At 35.0% G+C, this 23,621-nt stretch overlaps 4 protein-coding genes across 4 annotated transcripts in view; all 4 read left to right on the forward strand.

Moving 5' to 3' along the window:
* Window positions 1–17: 17 nt before the first annotated feature.
* LOC102609562 (disease resistance protein RPM1-like) overlaps window positions 18–23,621 on the forward strand; it is a 141,365-nt gene continuing 117,761 nt past the window's right edge. The window contains exon 1 of the transcript XR_008051680.1: window positions 18–63. The gene's annotated coding sequence lies outside the window, so the exon portion shown is untranslated. The remainder of the gene's footprint in view (window positions 64–23,621) is intronic.
* Window positions 77–2,902, forward strand: LOC112497927 (disease resistance protein RPM1-like). Its single transcript, XM_052434137.1, has one exon. The coding sequence runs from the start codon at window positions 77–79 to the stop codon at window positions 2,900–2,902; it is 2,826 nt and encodes a 941-aa protein (XP_052290097.1).
* Window positions 10,362–13,242, forward strand: LOC127899964 (disease resistance protein RPM1-like). The gene is made up of 3 exons (XM_052434138.1): window positions 10,362–12,294; window positions 12,406–12,819; window positions 12,902–13,242. Exons 1-3 carry the CDS (start codon window positions 10,362–10,364, stop codon window positions 13,240–13,242), a joined length of 2,688 nt encoding a protein of 895 aa, XP_052290098.1.
* LOC102609288 (heavy metal-associated isoprenylated plant protein 41-like) lies at window positions 15,466–18,496 on the forward strand. The gene is made up of 3 exons (XM_006474741.4): window positions 15,466–15,792; window positions 17,042–17,240; window positions 17,461–18,496. The coding sequence occupies exons 1-3, from the start codon at window positions 15,573–15,575 to the stop codon at window positions 18,305–18,307; spliced, it is 1,266 nt and encodes a 421-aa protein (XP_006474804.1). The 5' UTR covers window positions 15,466–15,572; the 3' UTR covers window positions 18,308–18,496.

A 23,621-nucleotide genomic window follows, 5' to 3' on the forward strand; every position in this document is an offset into this window, starting at 1 on the left:
TGCAAACATAAACAATTATCAAACACTGTTTGCAAAAGCATCAATCTGCTTTGTAAATTAGACCTGCTGGTGTCATATGGCGGAGGCTGCGGTGAACTTTGCAATAGAGACCTTGGGTCCTTTGCTTGTCGAAGAAATCAGATTGTGGGGAGGTGTTAGAAAAGAAGTTCAAAGTATCAAAAGCGAACTGGAGAGTCTCAGATCTGTCCTCAAAGATGCGGATGCAAGGGCAGCAGTCGAAGAATTAGAAGGAGGCGGTGAGGAAAGTATCAGAACTTGGGTGAAACAACTGAGGGATGAGGCTTATCGCATTGAAGATTTGATCGACGAGTACACACTCATGGTGGTAAAACTCCCTCATGGGAGAGGCCTCGTTGGTGTTCTCCATAGAATCAGTCGTTTCATAAAGAAGCTGAAGCTGCGGCGTGGAGTTGCTACTGAGATTCAAGATATCAAATCAGCGCTTGCTGATATAAAGCGAAGGGGAGAAAGCTATCGATTCAGATCTATTGATGAACCATCGAGCAGTGGAACCAGATATGTTATCCCACATGACTCTCGAGTTCGTTCCTTTTTCGTTGAAGATGATGAAGTTGTGGGCATCGAATCCATTAAAGATAAATTGATTGATTTGATGGTGAAAGGCAGATCCGAACGTTCAGTGGTCGCTGTGGTGGGTGAAGGAGGATTAGGCAAGACCACCGTTGCCGGAAAAATTTTTAACAGTGAAGGTTTAAAAACTCACTTCAATTGCCGGGCTTGGATCACCGTTGGGAAAGAATACAAAAAAAATGATTTGTTGAGGACAATTCTGAAAGAGTTTCATCGTGTAGCAAACCAGCCTGCTCCAGTGGAGATACACGACATGGAAGAGATGGAGCTGATCACCACGCTGAGGGACCACTTGAAGGACAAAAGTTACATGGTTGTGTTCGACGATGTTTGGAAGATTGATTTTTGGGGAGACGTGGAGTATGCTTTACTTGATAGCAAGAAATGCGGCAGGATAATTGTCACAACACGGCACATGAATGTCGCTAAGTATTGCAAATCATCTTCCTCTGTTCACGTCCATGAGCTTGAAACTTTGCCTCCAAACGAGGCGTGGAAACTTTTTTGTAGAAAGGCGTTCGGACCAAGCTCCGGAGGCTCTTGTCCTTCAGAGTTGAGGGAGTTGTCCCGGGACATCCTTGCAAAATGTGGAGGTTTGCCTCTTGCTATTGTGGCGGTAGGTGGACTTCTTTCAACCAAGAACATGGTTGTATCTGAATGGAAGAAATTATTTGATCGGATGGGCTCAATCTTAGGAAGTGATCCCCATCTAAAAGACTGCAACAGAGTTTTATCTGAAGGGTATCATGATCTTCCTCACCATCTCAAATCATGTCTTCTGTACTTTGGCTTATTTCCAGAGAGCTGCAAAGTTAACTGTGCTAGACTCATCCGTTTGTGGATAGCTGAGGGCTTTGTCCCATACTGCAAACGCCCCACATCTGAACAAGTTGCAGAAGAATGCTTGAATGAGCTCATTGACAGAAGCTTGGTACAAGTTTCAGAGAGAGATATTTCTGGACGAGCTAGAATCTGCCAAGTTCATGATCTTATGCACGAGATCGTCGTCAGAAAAACTGAAGGATTGAGCTTCGGTCGTGTGCTGAACGGAGTGGACTTGAGTCGTTGCAGTAAAACTCGACGCATTGCTATACAGAGAAGTATTGATGATGGTGCTTTAGAGAGCATCAAGGACTCGAAGGTCCGTTCTGTTTTTCTTTTCAATGTAGATAAGCTGCCCGACTCTTTCATGAATGCAAGTATTGCCAATTTCAAGCTCATGAAAGTACTAGATCTGGAAGATGCTCCTGTAGATTACCTTCCTGAAGGAGTGGGGAACTTATTCAATTTACACTACTTGAGTGTGAAAAATACAGAAGTAAAAATAATTCCCAAGTCCATTAGAAATCTTCTCAGTTTAGAGATTTTGGATTTGAAAAACACTTTGGTGAGTGAACTTCCTGTGGAGATCAGGAATCTTAAAAAGTTGCGTTATTTAATGGTGTATCGGTACAATTATACCACGGGTTCTATAATGCCAGCAGAAGCAGTAGCCAAAGTACACCGGGGCCTTGGGTCGCTAACGGATCTGCAGAAGTTGTCTATTATAGAAGCTGACTCTCAAGTGCTTAAAGAGCTTATGAAGCTAAGGCAGTTAAGAAAGTTGGGCATTAGGCCCCAAAATGGAAATGGCAAGGATGTGTGTGCTTTGATTGCAAATTTGGAAAACCTAGAGTCTTTAACGGTAGGAATGACAAGCAAAGAAGAAATACTTAACTTGCAGTCTTTGAGTAGTCCTCCTCAATATCTGCAGCGTCTCTACTTGATGGGGAATATGAAGAAACTGCCGGATTGGATTTTTAAACTTGAAAATCTAATCAGATTGGGTTTGGAACTGTCGGGATTGGCTGAGGAGCCAATCAGAGTCCTTCAAGCCTCGCCTAATTTGTTGGAACTTAGACTCACAGGGACATACGACTACGAGCTTTTTCACTTTGAAGCAGGTTGGTTTCCAAAACTCCAAAAGTTGCTTCTCTGGGACTTCGTCGCGGTGAAATCGGTTATAATAGAGAAAGGTGCGATGCCTGACATTAGAGAACTGGAGATTGGGCCTTGCCCGCTGTTGATGGAGATTCCTATTGGAATTGAACATCTTAGAAACCTTAAGCTACTCAGATTTGATTGTATGGTTAAACAAGTTTATTACATGACAAAAGACGAGAACTGGGGGAAGGTTACTGAGCATATACCAGATGTCCTTGTCACTTTTTTGGCGGCTGGGAGAGTGTTTCAATATCGAAAAGATATTCTCTCATCTCTGTCTCCCGAATACGTTGAGCAAATCTGCTGAAGAAGAGGACTCAAGTAGGGAGCAGTCATGCACAACTATGAAATAAGTAAACAGGTCTGCCACTGTCCTACGCATTTGGATTATTTTCTAATTACTTTTATAAAAATATTTTATTATTTTTAATTTGACAGACAATTTAATGATATATAATTCAAATAAAAATTCACCAAAAAAATTTCTTTTTCCCTGTAATTTGCGTATGTTAAATAAATAAATAAATGCAGTAGGTCAGTAAATCTTTTTCTAGTCAAATACATAGTTAGAATCATATAATGATTAGGTATTAATGTTAGTATAGTAATTTCCATTATATTTTTTGTTACCATGGACAGATGGAGTATATATATCTTACTACTAGCGAATTCATTGGGGAGTTCATCGATCACATACTGGATCAGATTGTGGCGGTAATGCTGCTATTGATATGCTTTGAGTTTCGGTAATTATAATCAGTGTTATCATGTAATAAATGCTTATGTGAGTTGTTGCTGCCGTGAGTGTGAGTGTATTCTTCTATATATCTAAGACTGAGATTATGATTTTAGAAATGTTGTAGTACTGTTGCAAGGAATCGTCATCATATAATATATTTAATGTTTAATAATAAAAACTGTGTGCCAATGTGGTTACCATTGGTATGTGTTTATTTGTGTGGAATGATGCATTTGCCATAATTTTTATCTGTAGCTTGTTGTCTTCGTCATAATAACTTAGCAAAAAATTGTACCAAATGCATTTTCGTATTCTCAAGTTTAATTTCCTCTTCGTTTGCATAATTGTGCTTATTCTTTTGCGACATCTATCTGGATTAGTCTACAACTTTCATTGGATTTATTTATTTTATTTAAAAAGTGAACTGGTCTATAAATTAATTGCATATTTAAGATTGCGGTCAATGAATTTTCAAACAATCATTTATTTTTAAAAAAAATTACTCAATTATATTTGAGTTGTCAAATTATTTTAAGTAAACATATATTGTTTTTGGACTGGATACACTCACAATCATCAAATAATTAATTCTCAAATATAATTTGAGAATAAAAGGGTTCTTTTTAGAAACCTCCCCTAAGGTTTGATATAATTTCACTTAAATGGCGAGATTGATTGTATTCTCACTTACCTCCCCTGCCGTTAGTATATATACATGTATAACGTTAGTATTTGAGGGCAAAAATGTAAAAGATAAGTTGAAATTCTAAAAAAATCAAATAACAATAAAAAATGGTTTAAAATCTATTGGATAATTGTATTATCCAATTACACACAATATCAATTGTGTAAAAGAGTGCATTTCTCTTTCCCCACCACAAAAAAGCAATAGAGAAAAACATCATTTTCACTCATAATTGTCGATCTTTACCATTTCTTTCTCTCACAATTTTTACTCCACTTCCCTACTCTCATTTGCTGGAATAAAAGGAAATAAACACCAAGAGCATATATAACTCATAAAGAAAAAAAACATGGGTGATCGGAGAAGGCCACCGACCGGTGACTATTGACGGCAGCCGGGATATGCCACTGGTATTAGAGTTTGTAAGAGGTTAGTTACTTTATCAAAATCTAAAATTTTAAAATACCTTTGATTTTCTTATTTTTAGAGATTTTATAAGTGATTGTTGTTGGTTGTATTTTATTTGTCTTGTTCATAGGTTGGTGTTGGAAAAATTGATTAAAAGGAGAATGGGTTCAGCCATATATGGTCATGAGTTGAAAAAAAATTAATTATTGGTTAGTTTATATTTGTGATTTACACCATACATAGTGTAATAAGGCATATAAAGTCAATAATTTATTATTCTTATGCAAATGGATATGTAAAATAGAAGTAATCTTAACTGTAATTTTTATTTTTCTAGCCAAAATTTACTAAAGTTGATCTGTTTGTAAATTTGCAGTGTTTGTGTGCGCCTGTCGCACAAACACAATTCTTGTGTTTTTGGGCGACAAGGTGACAAGCCCTCGTCGCACGAACATAGTTTCTGTGTTTTTGAGTAACGTTGTTGTCGCACGTACGATGAACTTATGTCACCCGAATTCAGTTTCTTTTTTTTAGGCGACAACCCATGTCTCCAAAACATTGTTTTTGTCGCACATACAGACATTCTGTATTTTTGGGCAACAAATGATATCTCCTGTGCGATAATTTTTGTTATACGAATGTAGTTTCTATTTTTTTAAGCGACAGACATGTCACATGAAAAATATTAAAATGTATTACTAATATCATTATTTTTCTTTATTATTATAACTGTTGTTGTTGTTTAGTAATGTCATTATTATTATTATTCATAATTATTACTTTGCTTTCACTTATTAACGTGTGCTTATTGACATATGATAGGGACAAAAGGCCAATTGAACCGTCTATTGTTTCACTGGAACCTGCAACAGAAATGGACAATGCCATGTATAAAGTATAACTTATCTATCATGCCATACTGTTAGTGTAGTTGTTATTTTTATTCTTTTTGTGTATATGAGCGACTGTTGAATGTATAGGCTGATGAAATTCAGTCAAATTGTGATTGTCACCAAATCAAAGCTATGGAAATGCATATGTGACTATTATTTAAATGATGGTGTCATTCTACTTAGTGTTATTTTGCAATTCAATTAACTCATACTAATTTTTTTTTCCTCTCGCCACAAATTAAAATGTTTGTTATTTTTTATTTGTGCTGCCGGTTTGGTGACATACAACTTGATGGTTTTGAATTTAATTATGTCTTTAAACAAGTAAAATATTGGTGATTTGTTTGGTGGAGACTGGCATAGTCTATTTTTGAGAGAACTAAATTATATTTTAGTGGTTTTTGATTTCACTCTCCAGCCGTACAATCATTCTGTAATTTGGGGAGACATGCACTTGTCGCCCGGGAGACATGTTCTGTCTCCCTAAATTGGTTTGGATATTTTAGTCATTTCATAAGTCAACTAACGGTCAATCCGTATATATACTAACAGTAGGGGAGGTAAGTCAGAATACAATCAATCTCACCATTTAAGTGAAATTATATTAAATTTCAGGGGAGATTTCTAAAAATAGCCCGAGAAAAAAATCCATCTGGATTGCAGACTTTTTGTAACACCGAGAAAGTCTATAATTGGGCTTTGGGATTGGGGAATTAAACTTACTAAACCATTCTATTATTCTTCGGGAAAAAAAAAGTAAGTGCAATTAGTTAGTGTTAAAAGGTAAAGAATACAGAGAAACCTGCGTCGGTGACTCTAAAATCACAATCAAATAAAAGAGAAATTTTATTTTTAAAAAAATTATGGGTGACTCTAAAGTTAGAAAATTACAGATGACTGTGATTGAATTAGTTTTTTTTGCTTTTGAAATTGCTTTAAGTTGCTCAATAAATGGTCCTGCGGAGGCTCAATCCTTATAATCTATATGTTAGATCAAAGTGTTAGTTTTTGCGTGAATTAAAGAGAAAGATTGCTAGAAATTTCATTTTCTTTATTTTTTCATGTCGTGGATAAATGAGAGCCGAAACAATGTTGAGTCTCTTCACAATAAAAGAATTTTCATCTCTTTTCCTTCAGCTTTATGATATTCAATGCACGTAATCCTTAGTTCCTATTCCTGCCCCTTTATTAATTATTGTTTAAGAAGCTTGTGGGCCTTAAATGATAAGATGCATTTTTTTTTCAACTCCACTGTCATGGTTTCGCACTAAGATTGTGTTTATTAAATGTCTTAAATCTGAAATTTTATTAATTTTAGACATTTTCTAAAATATGTTTGTTTGTTTTTTAGAATTTATTTATGATCTTCAGATATTTATATCTGCATAGAAAAAGTAAATTTTTATGACTTTTATCTGAATAAAAAAATGTCTGAATGACAAGTAAATATAATATTCCAAAAATATATCTGTAAAATAACTTATTTCCTAGACTATAAAATCTAATCCTCTTTTTTGTTTTAATTTATATGCATATAAATATCAAATAACCAAGTGTAAGATGTTTTTTATTGTAAAAACAAACATAATGTCACTTATATTCAGATATTTAAAAAAGAAAAACAAACATGTAATTCAGATTTTCATAATCAGACCCATTTAGACTTTAGAAAAATTCAGATTCATTTATATTTCAGACAAAAAATAAATGTTACCTAAGGATCACAATTGTATATTGTCCGACTTAAAACATGATTATTAAAATAGATTTAAGAATAAGGATAAGAGTTAAGGCACCATATATAAGAAGTAAAATTTAAAATATCATTAAAAGAAATTGTAACCGCTGCTCATTAATAAAAATCCATCTTGGTTGGAAGAATTTCAATAAAAATACAGATGGTATTTGATTTGAATTTGAAAAGTAAATTAAGGAAACTAATAAATAAGGAAACACAAATAAAGAAGCAAAAACACAAACGACCACATATACATAGGCCGGCCGTGCCATTGGACACGACAACACAACCCTCCAATAATGTCAATCTCTTTATTATCGTTCCCAAAACACCCTTTCAAACTTTTCCCCTCCAATAATTTCAATCTCTTTATTATTGTTCCCAAAACACCTTTCCAAATTTTTCGTGCATTAAAAGACATGGAGATAATTCATTAATTTGATCAAATAGTAAGGTTAATTATGTCATTGTATATTTGTGGGTCAAGTTAAAGTGAAGCATTTTCTTCCAATGGGAGGGCTTAAGTTACGTTTAACTAACTTACGCTTCTCACAGTAACAGTATCACTGATGAGACCGGATATTGTTACTGTGAAAGGCACTAAGTTACGTTAATAGCCTTTCTTCCATATAGACCTGCAGCCAACATACAACATGGTTTGGTTTTCTTTATTTTTTGCTCTCTTTGGCCCCCTTTTTTTCATTCCTCGATGGCTCTTTGGTTATAAATTATTAGGGGTGGCAAAACGAATAAATGAATCGAATTCGAATCGAATCATAAACGAATTGGGTCAAAATTCTATGGATTTAGATTCGATTCGTTTATTAAACGAATTGAAATTTCAGGATTCGGATTCCATTCGTTTATTAAATGAATATTCGGTTCGATTCGTTTAATTCGTTTAATAGAATTGATAAACGAATCGAATCGAATCCGGATTCGTTTATTATTCGTTTATCCTTTACGAATCCATAACGAATCGAATCGAATCAGGATTCATTTACAATTTGTTTAGAAAAATATAATTAATAAACAAAATTAAGCAAAAAAACACAAATTTAATATCCCACAACAAAATACAAATAATTCAAATCATATTGTACAATCATCCAAATAACAAATTATAAATCCTTAATATTACAAATAACAATAATTATAATTCAAATTATAAAGAAATGTAATTTCTTTAATTCTCTTCATTTGTATTTGTCACCTTGAAAACAAAAATCCTACACCAAAAAGTAAATAAAATGTTATTAACATGCTGCAATATTGATAATAGCCATTGTAAAATTTCAAAAATCAAATATATAACAAATTTGTAGCATTTTCAAGGAAATAATAATTAAACAAGATAAAAAATTTACCTACCACACTCACACACTGTCATTTGGATCATTAATGGATGCCTCTTCAACCCTTTCAACTACTTGAACGACATCATCTTCATTCTCTTGAACATCCATATGCGAATTAGATTTCGATGTATCAACTTTGAATTCCAAATTTGACATTATAACATCAATTAAATGTGTAACAATTCTAAATTAGTTTATAAACTTAAAATATGATAAAAAAGAAAAAAAAAACAAAACAAGAGAAAAGCAGAAGAAAAACAATAGCAAAACAACACCAAAACAGCAAAAAAATAGCAGTAAAACAACAGCAAACATAGCAGCAATGCCAGCAAAACAGCAACGGCAGTGAAACAACAGCCAAACAACAACAAAACAACAGTAAAACAGCAACAAAACAGTGAAAAATAGCAAAAAAGGACAGCAAAACAGCAACCAAACAACAACAATAAAACAACAGCCAAACAACAGCAATAAAACAACACCAAAACAGCAGGAAAACAACAACAAAACAACAATAAAAGGAAAAATTTCAGTGGTGTACCGTGATGGTGGGTAGTTAGCGCAGCGGAAAGCAGTGCTGGGGATGAAAGCCTATCTTGTGTGCGGTTGTTGTGGTGGTGGCGCGGCTGTCGTGGCGTGAGTTAGTGTCACCAGTGGCTGCGTCGGTGAGGGTTGGCGTGTACCGTGTGCCCAGATTGGCGGCGGTGGCTAGGAGTTGCAGCAGTGGCCAACGGCTTTGGTGGCTGCGGTGATGGCTTCTCTTTCCCTACGCGTTAGGGTTTTTGTGTTTGTGGCCTTGTGTAATCGTGTGTGAACTGTGAAGCGTGTAAAATTAGGGTTGTCTTACTTGTTAAGTTGTTATTTGCTTAAAATTACAATATTAACCTTCAAATTTTAAAAAGCTTTCAAATAAATTTAAGGATAAAAAAGTAATTTAATTAAACAAATTTTAAATGAATTGATCCGTATTTGATTCGTTTATGACCCATTTATTAAATGAATTCTAAACGAATAAACGAATCAAAATTTTCAAACCCACATTCGATTCGTTTAATTAATGAATCGAATCGAATTCATCAATTTATTAAACGAATCAATTTTTTTAAACCCAAACTCATTTAATTCGCATAGAATCGAATCCAATAAACGAATTTTGACCCATATTGCCACCTCAATAAATTATGTTCCAAAAGACAAGTCGTCTCTGGTCTTCCGGAAGACAAGTCGTCTCTGGTCTTCCGGAAGACAAGTGGAAATTGTAAATAGTTTTGATGACTTTTTCGCAGTGTAGGACCCAATAAAAAAGTTGAACACGCTTTTGTTGTTTTTCACTTTTATGAAAGAATGAGAATGATCTGTTTTCAAAAGAATTCAAGTACGTTGCAAAACGGTGCCATCAAACAAGTTTTTCATTTTTTAAAAATTTTTGAAAAATAAAAGACACCGTGATTATGTAGTTTCTCATTTCTTCCTAATTTTGGCAGTAAACAAACAGTAATAACAAACATTGATTAAGCAAATTAGTTTTCGGGAATATTTGAAGGAGAGATTACATAGGAAATAAAGGTTAGTCCAATTTTGTCAAAAGATTCTATGCTCCGTAAAAAGAGAGCATCTATATATAAGGATGTGGTCAAGTGTTGGCCATCACGCGTATTAGACTATGCGAATAGCGTGTGTGGCGATAACTCTTAGGAAGGCGCTTGGCACCACAGCAAAGCTCCCCTAATGAATGCTGTCCAGTCAAAAGCACGAGATTAAGCTCGTCAACAAATATCTGGCTGCAAAAATAAACAAACCAACTTCCATAAAATAAATATTAAAATAAACTAGAATGAGCTCAAATGCCGACAAATTCCAGGTTTCTTAGGTCAAAATAAACTATGATCAAACACCGTATGCAAAAGCATCACTCTGCTTTGTAAATTAGACCTGCTGGTGTCATATGACGGAGGCTGCGGTGAACTTTGCTCTAGAGACCTTGGGTCCTTTGCTTGTCGAAGAAATCAGATTGTTGGGGGGTGTTAGAAAAGAAGTTCAAAGCATCAAAAGCGAACTGGAAAGTCTCAGATCCTTCCTCAAAGACGCGGATGCAAGGGCAGCAGTCGAGGAATTAGAAGGAGGCGGTGAGGAAAGTGTCAGAACTTGGGTGAAACAACTGAGGGATGAGGCTTATCGCATTGAAGATTTCATCGATGAGTACGCACTCATGGTGGCAAAACTCCCCCATGAGAGTGGCCTCGTTGGTGTTCTCCATAGAATTAGTCGTTTCATAAAGAAGCTGAGGCGGCGGCGTGGAGTTGCTGCGGAGATTCAAGATATCGAATCAGCGCTTGCTGATATAAAGCGAAGGGGAGAAAGCTATCGATTCAGATCTATTGATGAACCATCGAGAAGTGGAACCAGAAATGTTATCCCACATGACTCTCGAGTTCGTTCCTTTTTCGTTGAAGATGATGAAGTTGTGGGCATCGAATCCATTAAAGATAAATTGATTGATTTGATGTTGAACGGAAGATCCAAACGTTCAGTGGTTGCTGTGGTGGGTGAAGGAGGACTAGGCAAGACCACTCTTGCCGGGAAACTTTTTAACAATGAAGGTTTAAAAACTCACTTCAGTTGCCGGGCTTGGGTTACCGTTGGGAAAGAATACAATAAAAATGATTTGTTGAGGACAATCATAAAGGAGTTTCACCGTTTATCAAAACATGGAAGAGATGGACCTGATCGCCACGCTGAGGGACCACTCTTGCCTACTCCAGAGGAGATACACAACATGGAAGAAACGGACCTGATCACCACGCTGAGGGACCACTTGAAGGACAAAAGTTACATGGTTGTGCTCGACGATGTTTGGAAGATTGATTTTTGGAGAGACGTGGAGCATGCTTTACTTGATAACAAGAAATGCAGCAGGATAATTGTCACAACACGGCACATGAATGTCGCTAAGTTTTGCAAATTATCTTCCTCTGTTCGTATCCATGAGCTTGAAACTTTGCCTCCGGATGAAGCGTGGAAACTTTTTTGTAGAAAGGCGTTCGGACCAAGCTCCGGAGGTTGTTGTCCTTCAGAGTTGAAGGAGTTGTCCCAGGACATCCTTGCAAAATGTGGAGGTTTGCCTCTAGCTATTGTGGCCGTAGGTGGACTTCTTTCAACCAAGAACAGGATTGTATCTGAATGGAAGAAATTATTTGATAGGTTGGGCTCAATGTTAGGAAGTGATCCCCACCTAAAAGATTGCAACAGAGTTTTATCTGAAGGGTATTATGATCTTCCTCACCATCTCAAATCATGTCTTCTGTACTTCGGCTTATTTCCAGAGAGCTGCAAAATTAACCGTGGTAGACTTATCCGTTTGTGGATAGCTGAGGGCCTTGTCCAATACAGCAAACGCTTCACATCTGAACAGGTTGCAGCCGAATACTTGGATGAGCTCATTGACAGAAGCTTAGTTCAAGTTTCAAACAGAGAGATCCCTGGACGAGCTATAATCTGCCATGTTCATGATCTTATGCACGAGATCATCATCAGAAAAACTGAAGAATTGGGCTTCAGTCGTCTGCTGAACGGAGAGGACTCGAGTCATTGCAGTAAAACTCGACGCATTACTATACAGAGAAGTATTGATGATGGTGCTTTAGAGAGCATCAAGGACTCGAAGGTCCGTTCTGTTATCCTTTTCAATGTAGATAAGCTGCCCGACTCTTTCGTGAAATCATGTATTGCCAATTTCAAGCTCATGAAAGTACTAGATCTGGAAGATTCTCCTATAAATTACCTTCCTGAAGGAGTGGGAAACTTATTCAATTTACACCTCTTGAATGCGAGAAACACAAAAGTAAAAATAATTCCCAAGTCCATTGGAAATCTTCTCAGTTAAGAGATTTTGGATTTGGCACACACTTTCGTGAGTGAACTTCCGGAAGAGATCAGGAATCTTAAAAAGTTGCGTTCTCTAATTGTTTTTCACTACAAGTATATTACAGGTTCTATAATACCAACAGAAGCAGCAGCCAAAATACACCGGGGCTTTGGGTCTCTAAGAGGTCTGCAGTCTCTAAGAGGTCTGCTGGCGTTGCCTACTATAGAAGCTGACTCTCAAGTGCTCAAAGAGCTTATGATGCTAAGGCAGTTAAACATGTTGAGCATTAGACGCCAGAATGGAAATGGTAGGGATCTCTGTGCTTTGATTGCAAATTTGGAAAACGTAGAGACTTTAGGAGTACTAATGAAAAGCAAAGAAGAAATTCTTGACTTGCAATCTTTGAGTAGTCCTCCTCAACATCTGCAGTATCTCAGCTTGAGAGGGAATATGAAGAAACTGCCGGATTGGATTTTAAAACTTAAAAATCTAATCGGATCGCGTTTGATCTTGTCGGGATTGACTGAGGATCCAATCAGTATCCTTCAGGCCTTGCCTAACTTATTGGAACTTATGCTCCATGGGGACATACAACTACGAGCTTTTTCACTTTGAAGCAGGTTGGTTTCCAAAACTCCGAAAGTTGGTTCTTTTGAACTTCGAGGCTGTGAAATCGGTTATAATAGAGAAAGGTGCGATGCCTGATATTAGAGAACTGTGGATTGGGCCTTGCCCCCTGTTGATGGAGATTCCTATTGGAATTGATCATCTTAGAAACCTTGAGCTACTTACATTTCATGATATGTCTAAACAAGTTTGTTGCATGACAAAGAACGAGAAGTGGGAGGTTACTGAGCATATACCAGATGTCCGTGTCACTTATATTGATGCGGGGCAACTGCTTTATTGTCCAAAAAAAGTTCTTTCATCTCTTTCCTTTAGATTTCAAGCAATCTGCTAAAGAAGAGGACTCAAGTAAGGAGCAGTCATGCACATCTATAAAATAACTAAACAGGTGTGCCTATTTGTATTATTTTCTAATTACTTAAAAAAAAATTATTTTCTTTTTTTTTTCTTTTTAATTTGACAGACAATATAATCATATATAATTTAAGAAAATTCACCCAAAAAAAAACTCCTTTTTCCATGTAATTTGAGTATGATAAATAAATAAATAAATAATTGCAGTAGGTCAGTAAATCTTTTTCTAGTCAAGTCTATTGTTAATTAGAATCATAATGATTAGGTATTAATGTTTTTATAGTAATTTTCCTTATATTTTTTGTTACCATGAACAGTATATATACCTTCCTTACAGTGAATACATTGATGAGTTCATCGGTCATATACTGGATCAGACCGTGGTAGTAATGCTACTATTGACATGCTTTGAGTTTGAGTAATTATTATCAGTGTTATTATGTAACGCATGCTTATGTGAGTGGTTGCGGTTGCTGCTGTCAATGTAAATGTATTCTTTTATATATCTAAGACTAAGACTATAATTTTAAAAAATGTAAATGTATGCTTATTTGAGTGGTTAATTTGTGTGGGATGATGCATTTGCCTTAATTTTAATCTGTAGCTTATTGTCTGCTTCATAACAACTTACTAAAAAATTGTATCACATGCATTACCGTATTATCAAGCTTAATTTCCTCTTCATTTGCATAATTGTGCTTATTATATTGGGATTATTCTACAATAGTTATTTATTTTATTTAAAAAGTGAACTGAAAATGCTTGTGAAATCGTTTTTTTACAAAATTAGATGCACGTTTTGGATTGTGGTTAATTATAATTTTCAAACAATCGCTTATTTTAAAAAAAAAATGTACTCAATTATATTTGAGTTGTCAAATTATTTTAATTAAACATGTATAACCGATTTGGGTTGTCTTTTTTTAACTCAATACACTAACAGTCATCAAACATAATATGAGAATAAAATCCATCACCATTGCAGACTTATCGTAACACAAAGAAAGTCTATAATTGGGCTTTGGATAGCATTCTTCTATTCCTAGGGAAAGTGAAAAAAGCGGGAGTTGCAAGTGTTAAATGGTAATGGATACATTCCGAACTTACAATTAAATAAAAGAGAAATTTTTATATAAAAGAAAGCGTCGGTGACTCTAAAGTTAGTCGGTGACTCTAAAGTTACAATCAAATGAATGAGAAACTTCATAAAAAAGAAAAAAAAAAGTGTAGGTGATTCTAAAGTTGAAAACTGCACATGTTTGTGATTCAATTAGCTTTTTTGCTCTTAAAATTACTTTAAATTGCTCAAGAAATGGTCATGGGAAGGCTTACTCATTATAATCCATAAATTGATTAAACTGATTAAGGAAGCATGAACCAGCAATTAGATCAAAGTGTTGAATAGTTCTTGCGTGAAATAAAGAGAAAGATTGCTAGAAATTACATTTTATTTATTTTTTGGTGTCATGGGTAGATGAAAGCCACAAACAATGTTAAGTCCCTTCACTGTAAAAGCATTTTCCTGCACCTTTTTCTTCGGCTTTATGATATTCAATGCCCATAGTCCCTAGTCCCTACCCCTGTATCTTTATTAATTATTGGTTAAGAAGCTTGCGGCCTTAAATGATCAGATATATTTATTTTTTTGTCCGCGTTATAAGAAATCTTATTTTCCATTATCACAGTTTCGTATTAAGTATCACAATGGTTTATTGTCCGACTTAAAACATGATTATTAATACAGATTTAAGAATAAAGATTAGAGTTAAGGCAACCTATATAAGAAATAAAATAAAGAAATCATTTAAAGAAATTGTAACCGCTGCTCATCAATAAAAACCCATTTCGACTGGAAGAATTTCCGTAGAAATACAGATGGTATTTGATTTGAAGTAGAAATGTAAGCTTTTTTTTTTAATGAAAATTGGAAAAGTAAACTTAATTAAGGAAACTAATAAATAAGGAAACACAAATCCTCAAATAAATAAATAAGGAAACACAAAGGACCATATATACATAGGCCGGCCCGGGCCCTTTGACATGACAACTGACGACCCTCCAATAATTTCAATTTTTAGTATCGTTCCCAAAACACCCTTCCAAACTTTTACTGCATTAAAAGTCATGAAGATAATTTATTAATTTAATCAAACAGTAAAGGTAATTATGTCATTGTATATTTGTGGGTCAAGTCCATCTTGATCATCTCCCATCCAAACGTACAACAAACATTTCACTATTTCAGTACCTTAATCTCACTGTCAAGTGCTCAACTCTCTCTGTATTAAACACACCAACCCTTGAATCTCGATGGCAAAAGTAGTAGTGGGTATGGCTGCTAAAGGAGAACAGAAAAAAGAAATGAGTTTTACAGAAAAAGATGAAAAAGAAGAAGAGAAATGGATCATGCATTATTCATCAAAGCATCAAATACTGTTGGTGGGTGAAGGAGATTTCTCGTTTTCTTTTGCTTTATCGCAGAAATTTGGATCTGCTTCTAACATCTGCGCTTCTTCTCTTGATTCCTATGGTAATTCAGTCATTTCTCTAATCTCTTTCTCTTCTCCAACATGTTTTTTTTTTCAAGATTTTTTTTTATCATATGATGTAGCATAAATTATCCTGTTTATAAATCTTTATCCTCAGTTTGATGCGTTAAGTTACCACTTAATTTGATGTGTAACTGTAAAGAAATTATCAGTTTTACAGAAAAATGGTAAAATGACTAGGAAAACGTATAATTAACGTCTTTGTTTTTTTTTTTTAATTGGATTTCATATGATGTGAGAATCACTCTGTTTATAAATCTTTGTCTTCAATTTGAAGTGTTTTGACCTCAAAACTGGAACTATTAAATAAGAGTCAACATTAGCACAAAAGTTAAATGTAACTGTCCGGTCCCTTCTTTATAAGGTGGATGACTGAATATGATATGAATTAAGAGGCGAAGTTAGGAATTTTTTTTAAGCTGGGTTACATCTTTTTTTTTTCAAGTTAAAGATAAAATAAAGAACCTTACGGTGAAGCTATTAAATTAAACCATAAAATTAAATTAATATTGTTTGTGTTAAATTTTTTTTTGTGAATTAAGTTTGTTTAACAATAAAAATTGTCAACTTTAAAGCGGTGACTACAGTACGCTACGGCTACCATACTTCACAACCTGCCACAGTTACATGGTTCTTGTTTATTGACTTTTAATTATCTGATGATGCTTAGTCTATGAATTACGGTACCCTTAGACATCATAGACAGACCCCCACTTTACATAATTGAAGGCTAAATGAGTGATAAATATCTTGTCATCACTGGTTTACTTGAGACCGAAAATAGATTTCTAAAATAAGATTGAGTGGGAAAGAAGTTGGAACAAATGACAGTGGCCATATTTTTTTTTTTTTTAAAAAAAAGAGTGATGAACATGTAAATAATACTGCGGTCGTTTTGTATAATATAACAGTGATAGCTAGCTTCATAAATACTGCATGGTAATTTTATGAACAACGTAATAAAGAAACTAGAAATTTTGCCAAATTTTGGCCGCGCTATAGCCTAGCTTCGCCCTTGCATGAATGCAATTCGATAGTTTGATGCAACTGAAAAAATAACTTAACCTTAAAGAAATTATCAATCTTACAGAAAGATTGTAAAATGACCCGGAAAATTATCATCATCACCATCATCATCGTCGTCATCATTATTATTATTATTATTATTATTTGGTTGACGTATCTTGCTTATTTGGAAGTTAACATAAATTATATATTTGGATGGACTAGAAACTGTGGTTAAGAAATTCAAGGAGGCACGGTCAAATTTGGACACCCTAAAGAAGCTGGGAGCATCCATTATCCATGGAGTTGATGCAACTGAAATGAAGGAACATTCTGAATTGAGCAAGCGGAAGTTTGATAGAATAATCTTCAACTTCCCCCATGCTGGCTTTCATGGAAAGGAAGAAGACGACGAAGTTATTCGGTGAGCTGCTTTAACCTAGTGAGTCCAATGGACACGTGTCAATACAGCGAGTGAAAAATGGTTATATTCCGAGGGAAATTGCTATTTAAAGTGATCCATATTTCTTAATAATTCAACATGCATGTAGTAATCAAGAGCTTGCTGTGATATTTCCGCTTCGCCAATTCTTAAAAAATTGGCTCCTACATCTGTTCAATGATCTTTCTTCTGGTAATCGCAGAATGCATATGAGCCTCGTGGAAGGTTTCTTCAGAAATGCAAGTGGTATGCTAAGGCCTCGTGGTGAAGTTCATGTAAGCCACAAGACAACAGCTCCATTTTGCAAATGGCATATCGAGGAACTCGCTAGGAAACACTCTTTGTTAAGACTCGACTGTGTGCAGTTTAGAAAAGAAGACTACCCAGGTTACAGTAACAAGAAAGGAGCTGGTTCACTGTGCGATGACTATTTCCCCTTGGGAAAGTGCAGTACCTTCAAATTTGGTTTATATCGTGCTCGCAAGGGGTCTAAAGTAATGAGTGATGGTGGATTTATTGTCAAAAGAACTAAGGCTGTTCAAGAGATTCCGATCCAAGTGCAGAAGCGTGAAACCGATCCATTTGACTGGAGATGTACTAATGCAAAGTCAGCCACTGATATGAATGAATTTCGAGCCTGTGTGAAGTTTGATGGTAGCGGTGCCGGTTACCCTGTTCGTGAATATCCTAGGTTTGACAGTCTCGTACATCCTCAAACAAGCTTCACCAGAAATGCGATTGACCATCCAGGATATAAGAGACTAGCTTTGATGGGTAATGCTAGGTTCCATAATGGCTGCTTTAATAGTTCCCACACGACGCTTGGAAGAGCTGTTGACGATGTGGGCTATCTTGTTCCCGAATCATTAATTCCATATGAAAGATATTACGCGGAAGTAGCAGGATTCCAAAGAGAAAATGGTAGGAGCTACGATAAAACAGTGCCTCGAGGAAGAACCTTGTATCCTGTGGATGGACGTCGCTATCAGGAAACTATGAAACCAGCGCAGCCGTCATGGATGAGGTTGGGATTTAGTTACCAGCTTTAAAAGAGAATTGGTGCTATTATGCTTTTATGGAAGACTGAACGACCTTTTGTCTTTAGTCGTGAATTCTAGCTAGTTAAGCATATATAGGCATCATAGTGCAAGTAGAAAGCTTTGATTTGCTTTCACTTTGGTTTGTTTTAAGAACTAAGAATTTCAGTAATCTGTTGGTGTGTTGTGTGGTGTTGTCAATCTCCTATTTGCAAAGCACTCGATCTGTTTCCTGTTTAAAGAACTATAATTAGATTTAATAACATCGATGAACTCATCAACGTACGTATTCACAGCAAGGAAGATACTATGAAGACGGAGTATAATCAGTCAACAATGCTACAAGTTTATATGCTTTCAGTAATTATTATCAGTGTTATTATGTAATATATGCTTACGTAAGTGGTTGCTGCTGTGAGTTAGCGTAATCTTTTATAGAATCTATTATAGTTTTTATCTAAGATTTTAATTTTAGAATTGTTATAGGACTGTTGTCATCATATTGTATATTCAGTGTTTAATTGAAAAAAAAAAAAAACTGTGCGCCAATTTGATCACCACTGCTATACGGTTAATTTGTATGGAGGATGATGCAATTTTTGCCTTAATGGGCTTTCAAATTTTTTAATCAAACATATATACTTGATTAGAGTTGTCCTTAATTTTAGATTCAACACACTAGCAACCATCAAGCAATTGATTCTCATATATAATTTAGAAATAGAACCCATCGCAATCTGTCAATCGGTCAATTTCATACATTCACCAAGTCTTGTAAATAAATCAAAATGCATAAAACTATGTGATTTTGAAGGGTTCACTTCATCACCCCTTCTTATAAAACCTCATTTCAAATAAAATTACATTGAAATAAGAATTAAATATATTTGAGAATTTTTTCAGTAAATTACTTGCATTAGTAATTAATCCTTTTTTTTTGTTTTCTACCCCTCACTTCCATCTAATCAAAATAAATTATAAAAAATTAGAATAATCTATCTTTCTTATTTCAAATTATAACTGACTTTCAAAAGTTCATTAGTCAAAAAACTTTTCAATGTGCTGTGTGGGACAACAAGATTACAAAAGAAAAAAAAAGAATTAAAATAAAAATAACTGAAAAAAAAAAGATTTTATAAAGTGATTAGATAGGGTCGCCAATACTCCCAACTCGTGGAAAAAGTTTATTCAGTTGTGTGTGGGCGTAAATGTAAATGGGCTTGCAAATAAAAAGTCTTATGAGTGGACTTTGGGTGTAGGCAATTAAAACTTGCTAAGCCACGGTATTTTTCTTCACTTCCATTCTTAGATTTGATGCTTTAAAGCGGTGGGGATGCGATGAGAACATAATCTTCGCGGTGCGGATGGTGGACTCCACAATTTGGCAGAATATAAAATTTTCTAAAGAGAATATTTTTATTTTTTTAAAAGTGAGAATACTATTATAATAAAAAATATAAATTTTAATTTATTGAAAATTATTATTTTTGTTTGTTAATATATTAGAATTTGTATTTATGTATGCATGTGTGTGTATTCCTGAAGCTAATTCCTCGTAAAGTTTGCTAGGCATCTAATCATTAAAAAAAAAATCTGATATTTAAACACGTCTTAGTTATTTATTAGTGCCACCGTCTTTGATAATTCACTTTCTTAACCATTTCAGAAATGTGACCCTTGCTCTTGCTCAATTATTACTACGTCTACATATGGCCACAAGATTAGAGTTTGCACATTTGTTCTTTTTCCATAAACACACTGTTTCCTCACTTCCAAATGGACTTCTCTTAAGTTGCATTATTATTATTATTATTATTATTTGCACTCTTCTCAATATATAAAACTCATGAAATTTTTTAATGAAGTTTTTCTAATCATCACAGTATTAATCTTTTTAACTATCATTATTTGTAATTTCTTTCCCACACAAGATATCCTGCAATTGCAAATAATGAGAGGTACTGCCGAGTTTTTTTTTTTTTAAAAGTCCACAGTTAAAATAAAAGACATGATCCATTATGAAAAATAAAGTATTCGATCTAAAACTCACAACAGAAAAATAACAACAATGCTTGCTTGCTCAGGGAAACTTGCCTGAAATTGCCGGACCGGCCAATCTTCTAATTTCTAGACCACCGTTTTGACTGGGTGGAATGTTGAATAATAGGCACTGCAACCAACGTAATGCACACAATTTTTTGAAACTAATCAAATTTGATCAATGACTTAATTCCAATGAAATAAAATGTAACCGTTGAGGACTTAAATGATATCTTTTGAAATTCTTGTCTAGCTTTTTAGATAGAATCATCAGGGAATCAAGTGAAACAAATCCTCTTGTAGGGCTAGATTATTCTTTCAAGTTTCATCATGGCTGCTAGCTCTAAGAATCCACTTTATTGAAGACGTTGGAAAAGAGGTTCACTGCCAATAGCTTCCTTAGTAAAACTAAATCTCTTTCAAACTATCAGACATACTACTAGTTCTACATCAATGGAGTAAACGAGAAAAATCTGAGATATGGCGGAGACTGTGGTGAATTTTGTCATTGAAAAGCTGGGTCCTTTGCTTGCTCAAGAAATGGTGTTTTTGAGAGCATGAGATCTTTTCTAAAAGATGCGGATGCAAGAGCCGCACTAGAAGATTTTGAAGAAAGAGAGAGTCAATAGGTATCAAAACTTGGGTGAAACAAGTGAGGAAAGAAGCCTAATGTTGGTGCAGAATCTGGTCGAAACCGTTAGCATGGGCAGGTCACCATGTCAACACTTGAATTTGTTTTGATGGGAGACGGTACTGTTTGCACTTCCTTCCTCCAAACAGATCCTTACGCCCACATTCACTTCCCTCAGGATTCTCCAACATTTCTGGATTCTCCGACGTTCACAGAAACAATTAAGGGGTGCAGGATGTTTTTCTGACATAAACCCTCCGATACGTCGGTACTCAGGTCTCTTTGGGAAAAACTTATACCACAACTTCCATGGCTTAATTAAAACTGAAGCCAGAACAAATATTTTAATGATTCTCAAAAAGAGATAAATTCTAAAAAACAGATTCTAGAGTTAGAGAGGCAGAATTTCGTTTCAGAGTGGGCAAAAGAACTCACCACTTTGGGATTTTACAGGCCTTTTATAGCCCTGTTGCACTATCGTGGGTACACAATCATTGACCAGTCCCTTGCATCACCGTTCATGGGTTGGTTAAGTAATTGTTAAGGGATAATGGATGAATGTGCGAGGTAGTTGATGAATTGATGGTGCAACCGTTAATGGAGTGGTATTATAATTGTTGATATCGAAATCTGGTCGAGTTGATGATGGCAATTAGATTACTTCGTCAACACTTGAATTTGTTTTGATGGCGAACTATCGCTTGCTACTCCAGTAGAGTTTGAATTGCTATGATGCTTTTTGCTTTCTTTTATTTGCAATAACAGAAAACTGTCAGGAGGGCTCGGCGAAAATCCTCCGATGCTCAAGTTAGTAATGAAGTTTTCTTGCAAGAAAAATAATAATGTCACGCACTTGTGATCTTAAGTACTTTCTTTTCAAATTTCTTATTCCCCAGAAAAAAAATCTCCCTTTCAGGATCTTTCCCAATTCTTATAGACAACCGCAAGCATCTCTTGTTCTTCAATGCGCTAATGTTACCAAATTGAATGTGCCACTTGAATTAAGGGTTAATGTATCCGTTTCTGTATAGTTATTGAGCTATCGTGTCTGATGGTGCTTTAAACATTATAGCAGGACATGCTTAGACGTTACGGACGAACTACCAGGTTAAGTTCTACAATCTGAAAATTAAACCAAGACCATAAAATCGAACGACATGATTATGGTCTCCTCGCAGACTGCTGGTTGTCCTTGCATATGTTACCAGATAACTTTCTCCTCGATGTTTCACATCACCCTTGACTTTTATATTAAGTGGCTACATTTGTATACCCCAAACAATAACTATTAGTGAATTGACTTTGTGCTCAGATTCTGGGGGGGGGGTGGGGGGGGGGGGGGGGGGGGGGGGGGACTTACAGATGTTTGTGTAAGAAACTTGTGGGACCAATGTGTTGTTTTTGAGAATGGCAAAAGTAAGTATAGGTGGCTCTAAAGTTGGGACTTACAGATGTTTGTGTTTGAATTAGTCCCTTTTTTTTTTTTTTTGAAATTGAAGCATTGGTCTTGGGAGGCTCACTCATCGTAATTGATATGTTAAACTGATTAAGGAAGCGTGGAGCAGAAAGTAGACCAAAGTGTTGAATACTTCTTTAAAATTGAAATTTAAGAGAAATATTGCTAGAAATTTCAATTTTATTTATTTATTTATTTATTATGTCATGGTTTTATTTATTCATAAAATTGAAAACCACGATGTTGAGTCTCTTTACAGTAACAGCCATTTTCACATTTAGAGTTCTTTTCCTTTAGTTTTACGAGATTCAATGCCCCCTTCACAGTAAAAGAAACTTGTGGCCCTAAATGATCGTTAGAATTTGAGAATACACATATATTTTTCATGTTACTGAGATTTTTTTTTTATTTCCATTCTAAATTAACCATTAAAAAGAAATTAATTTAAGAAAAAACCATTAAAAAGAAATTGTAACCGTTGCTCCATTGTAAAAATTACGTTCAACATTTCAAGAAAACAATCTTAGTTGGAAGAAATTCCGGAAAAATATAGATGGGTTTTTGAATTTGAAATTTAAACTCAATTAAGGAAACTATAAAATAAAAGGAAACACAAAACCATATTCGGCCGTGGACCTGACAACATATCCCTCCGATAATATCAATCTTTTTACCATTCTTCTTAAAACACCCTTCCAAACTTCTCAAACTACAGAAGACAGACTCACAGACGGTAATTACATCAAGGCTAATTACGTCATTTTAAATTCCTGGCTCAAATCTGGTGGAGTATTGTCCTCATCACGATCGTTTGCCACGCAAACGTATAACAAACTCTTCGGCAATCTCACTACGACTATGGCAATACTGGCTGAAACTGCTGAAAAAGAAGAGGAAAAATAAATGGGTTTGACTGGAAAAAAGAAGAAGAAGAAGAGAAATGAATAATGTACTATTCATCAAAACATAAAATACTGTTAGCGGGCGAAGGAGATTTCTCTTTTTCTCTTGCTTTATTTCAGAAATTTGGCTCTGCTTCTCACATCTGCGCTTCTTCTCTTGATTCTTATGGTACGGTAATATAATCAATTTTACGGAAAAGGGAAAAATAGAAAATTGTAAAATTACCAGGAAAATTATTAAAAAGTATTATTATCTGTTGACACATCTGGTTTATTTGGAAGTTAATATAAACTATA

This window comes from Citrus sinensis, chromosome 9, assembly GCF_022201045.2.
Source record: "Citrus sinensis cultivar Valencia sweet orange chromosome 9, DVS_A1.0, whole genome shotgun sequence".
Classification (NCBI taxonomy): domain Eukaryota; kingdom Viridiplantae; phylum Streptophyta; class Magnoliopsida; order Sapindales; family Rutaceae; genus Citrus; species Citrus sinensis.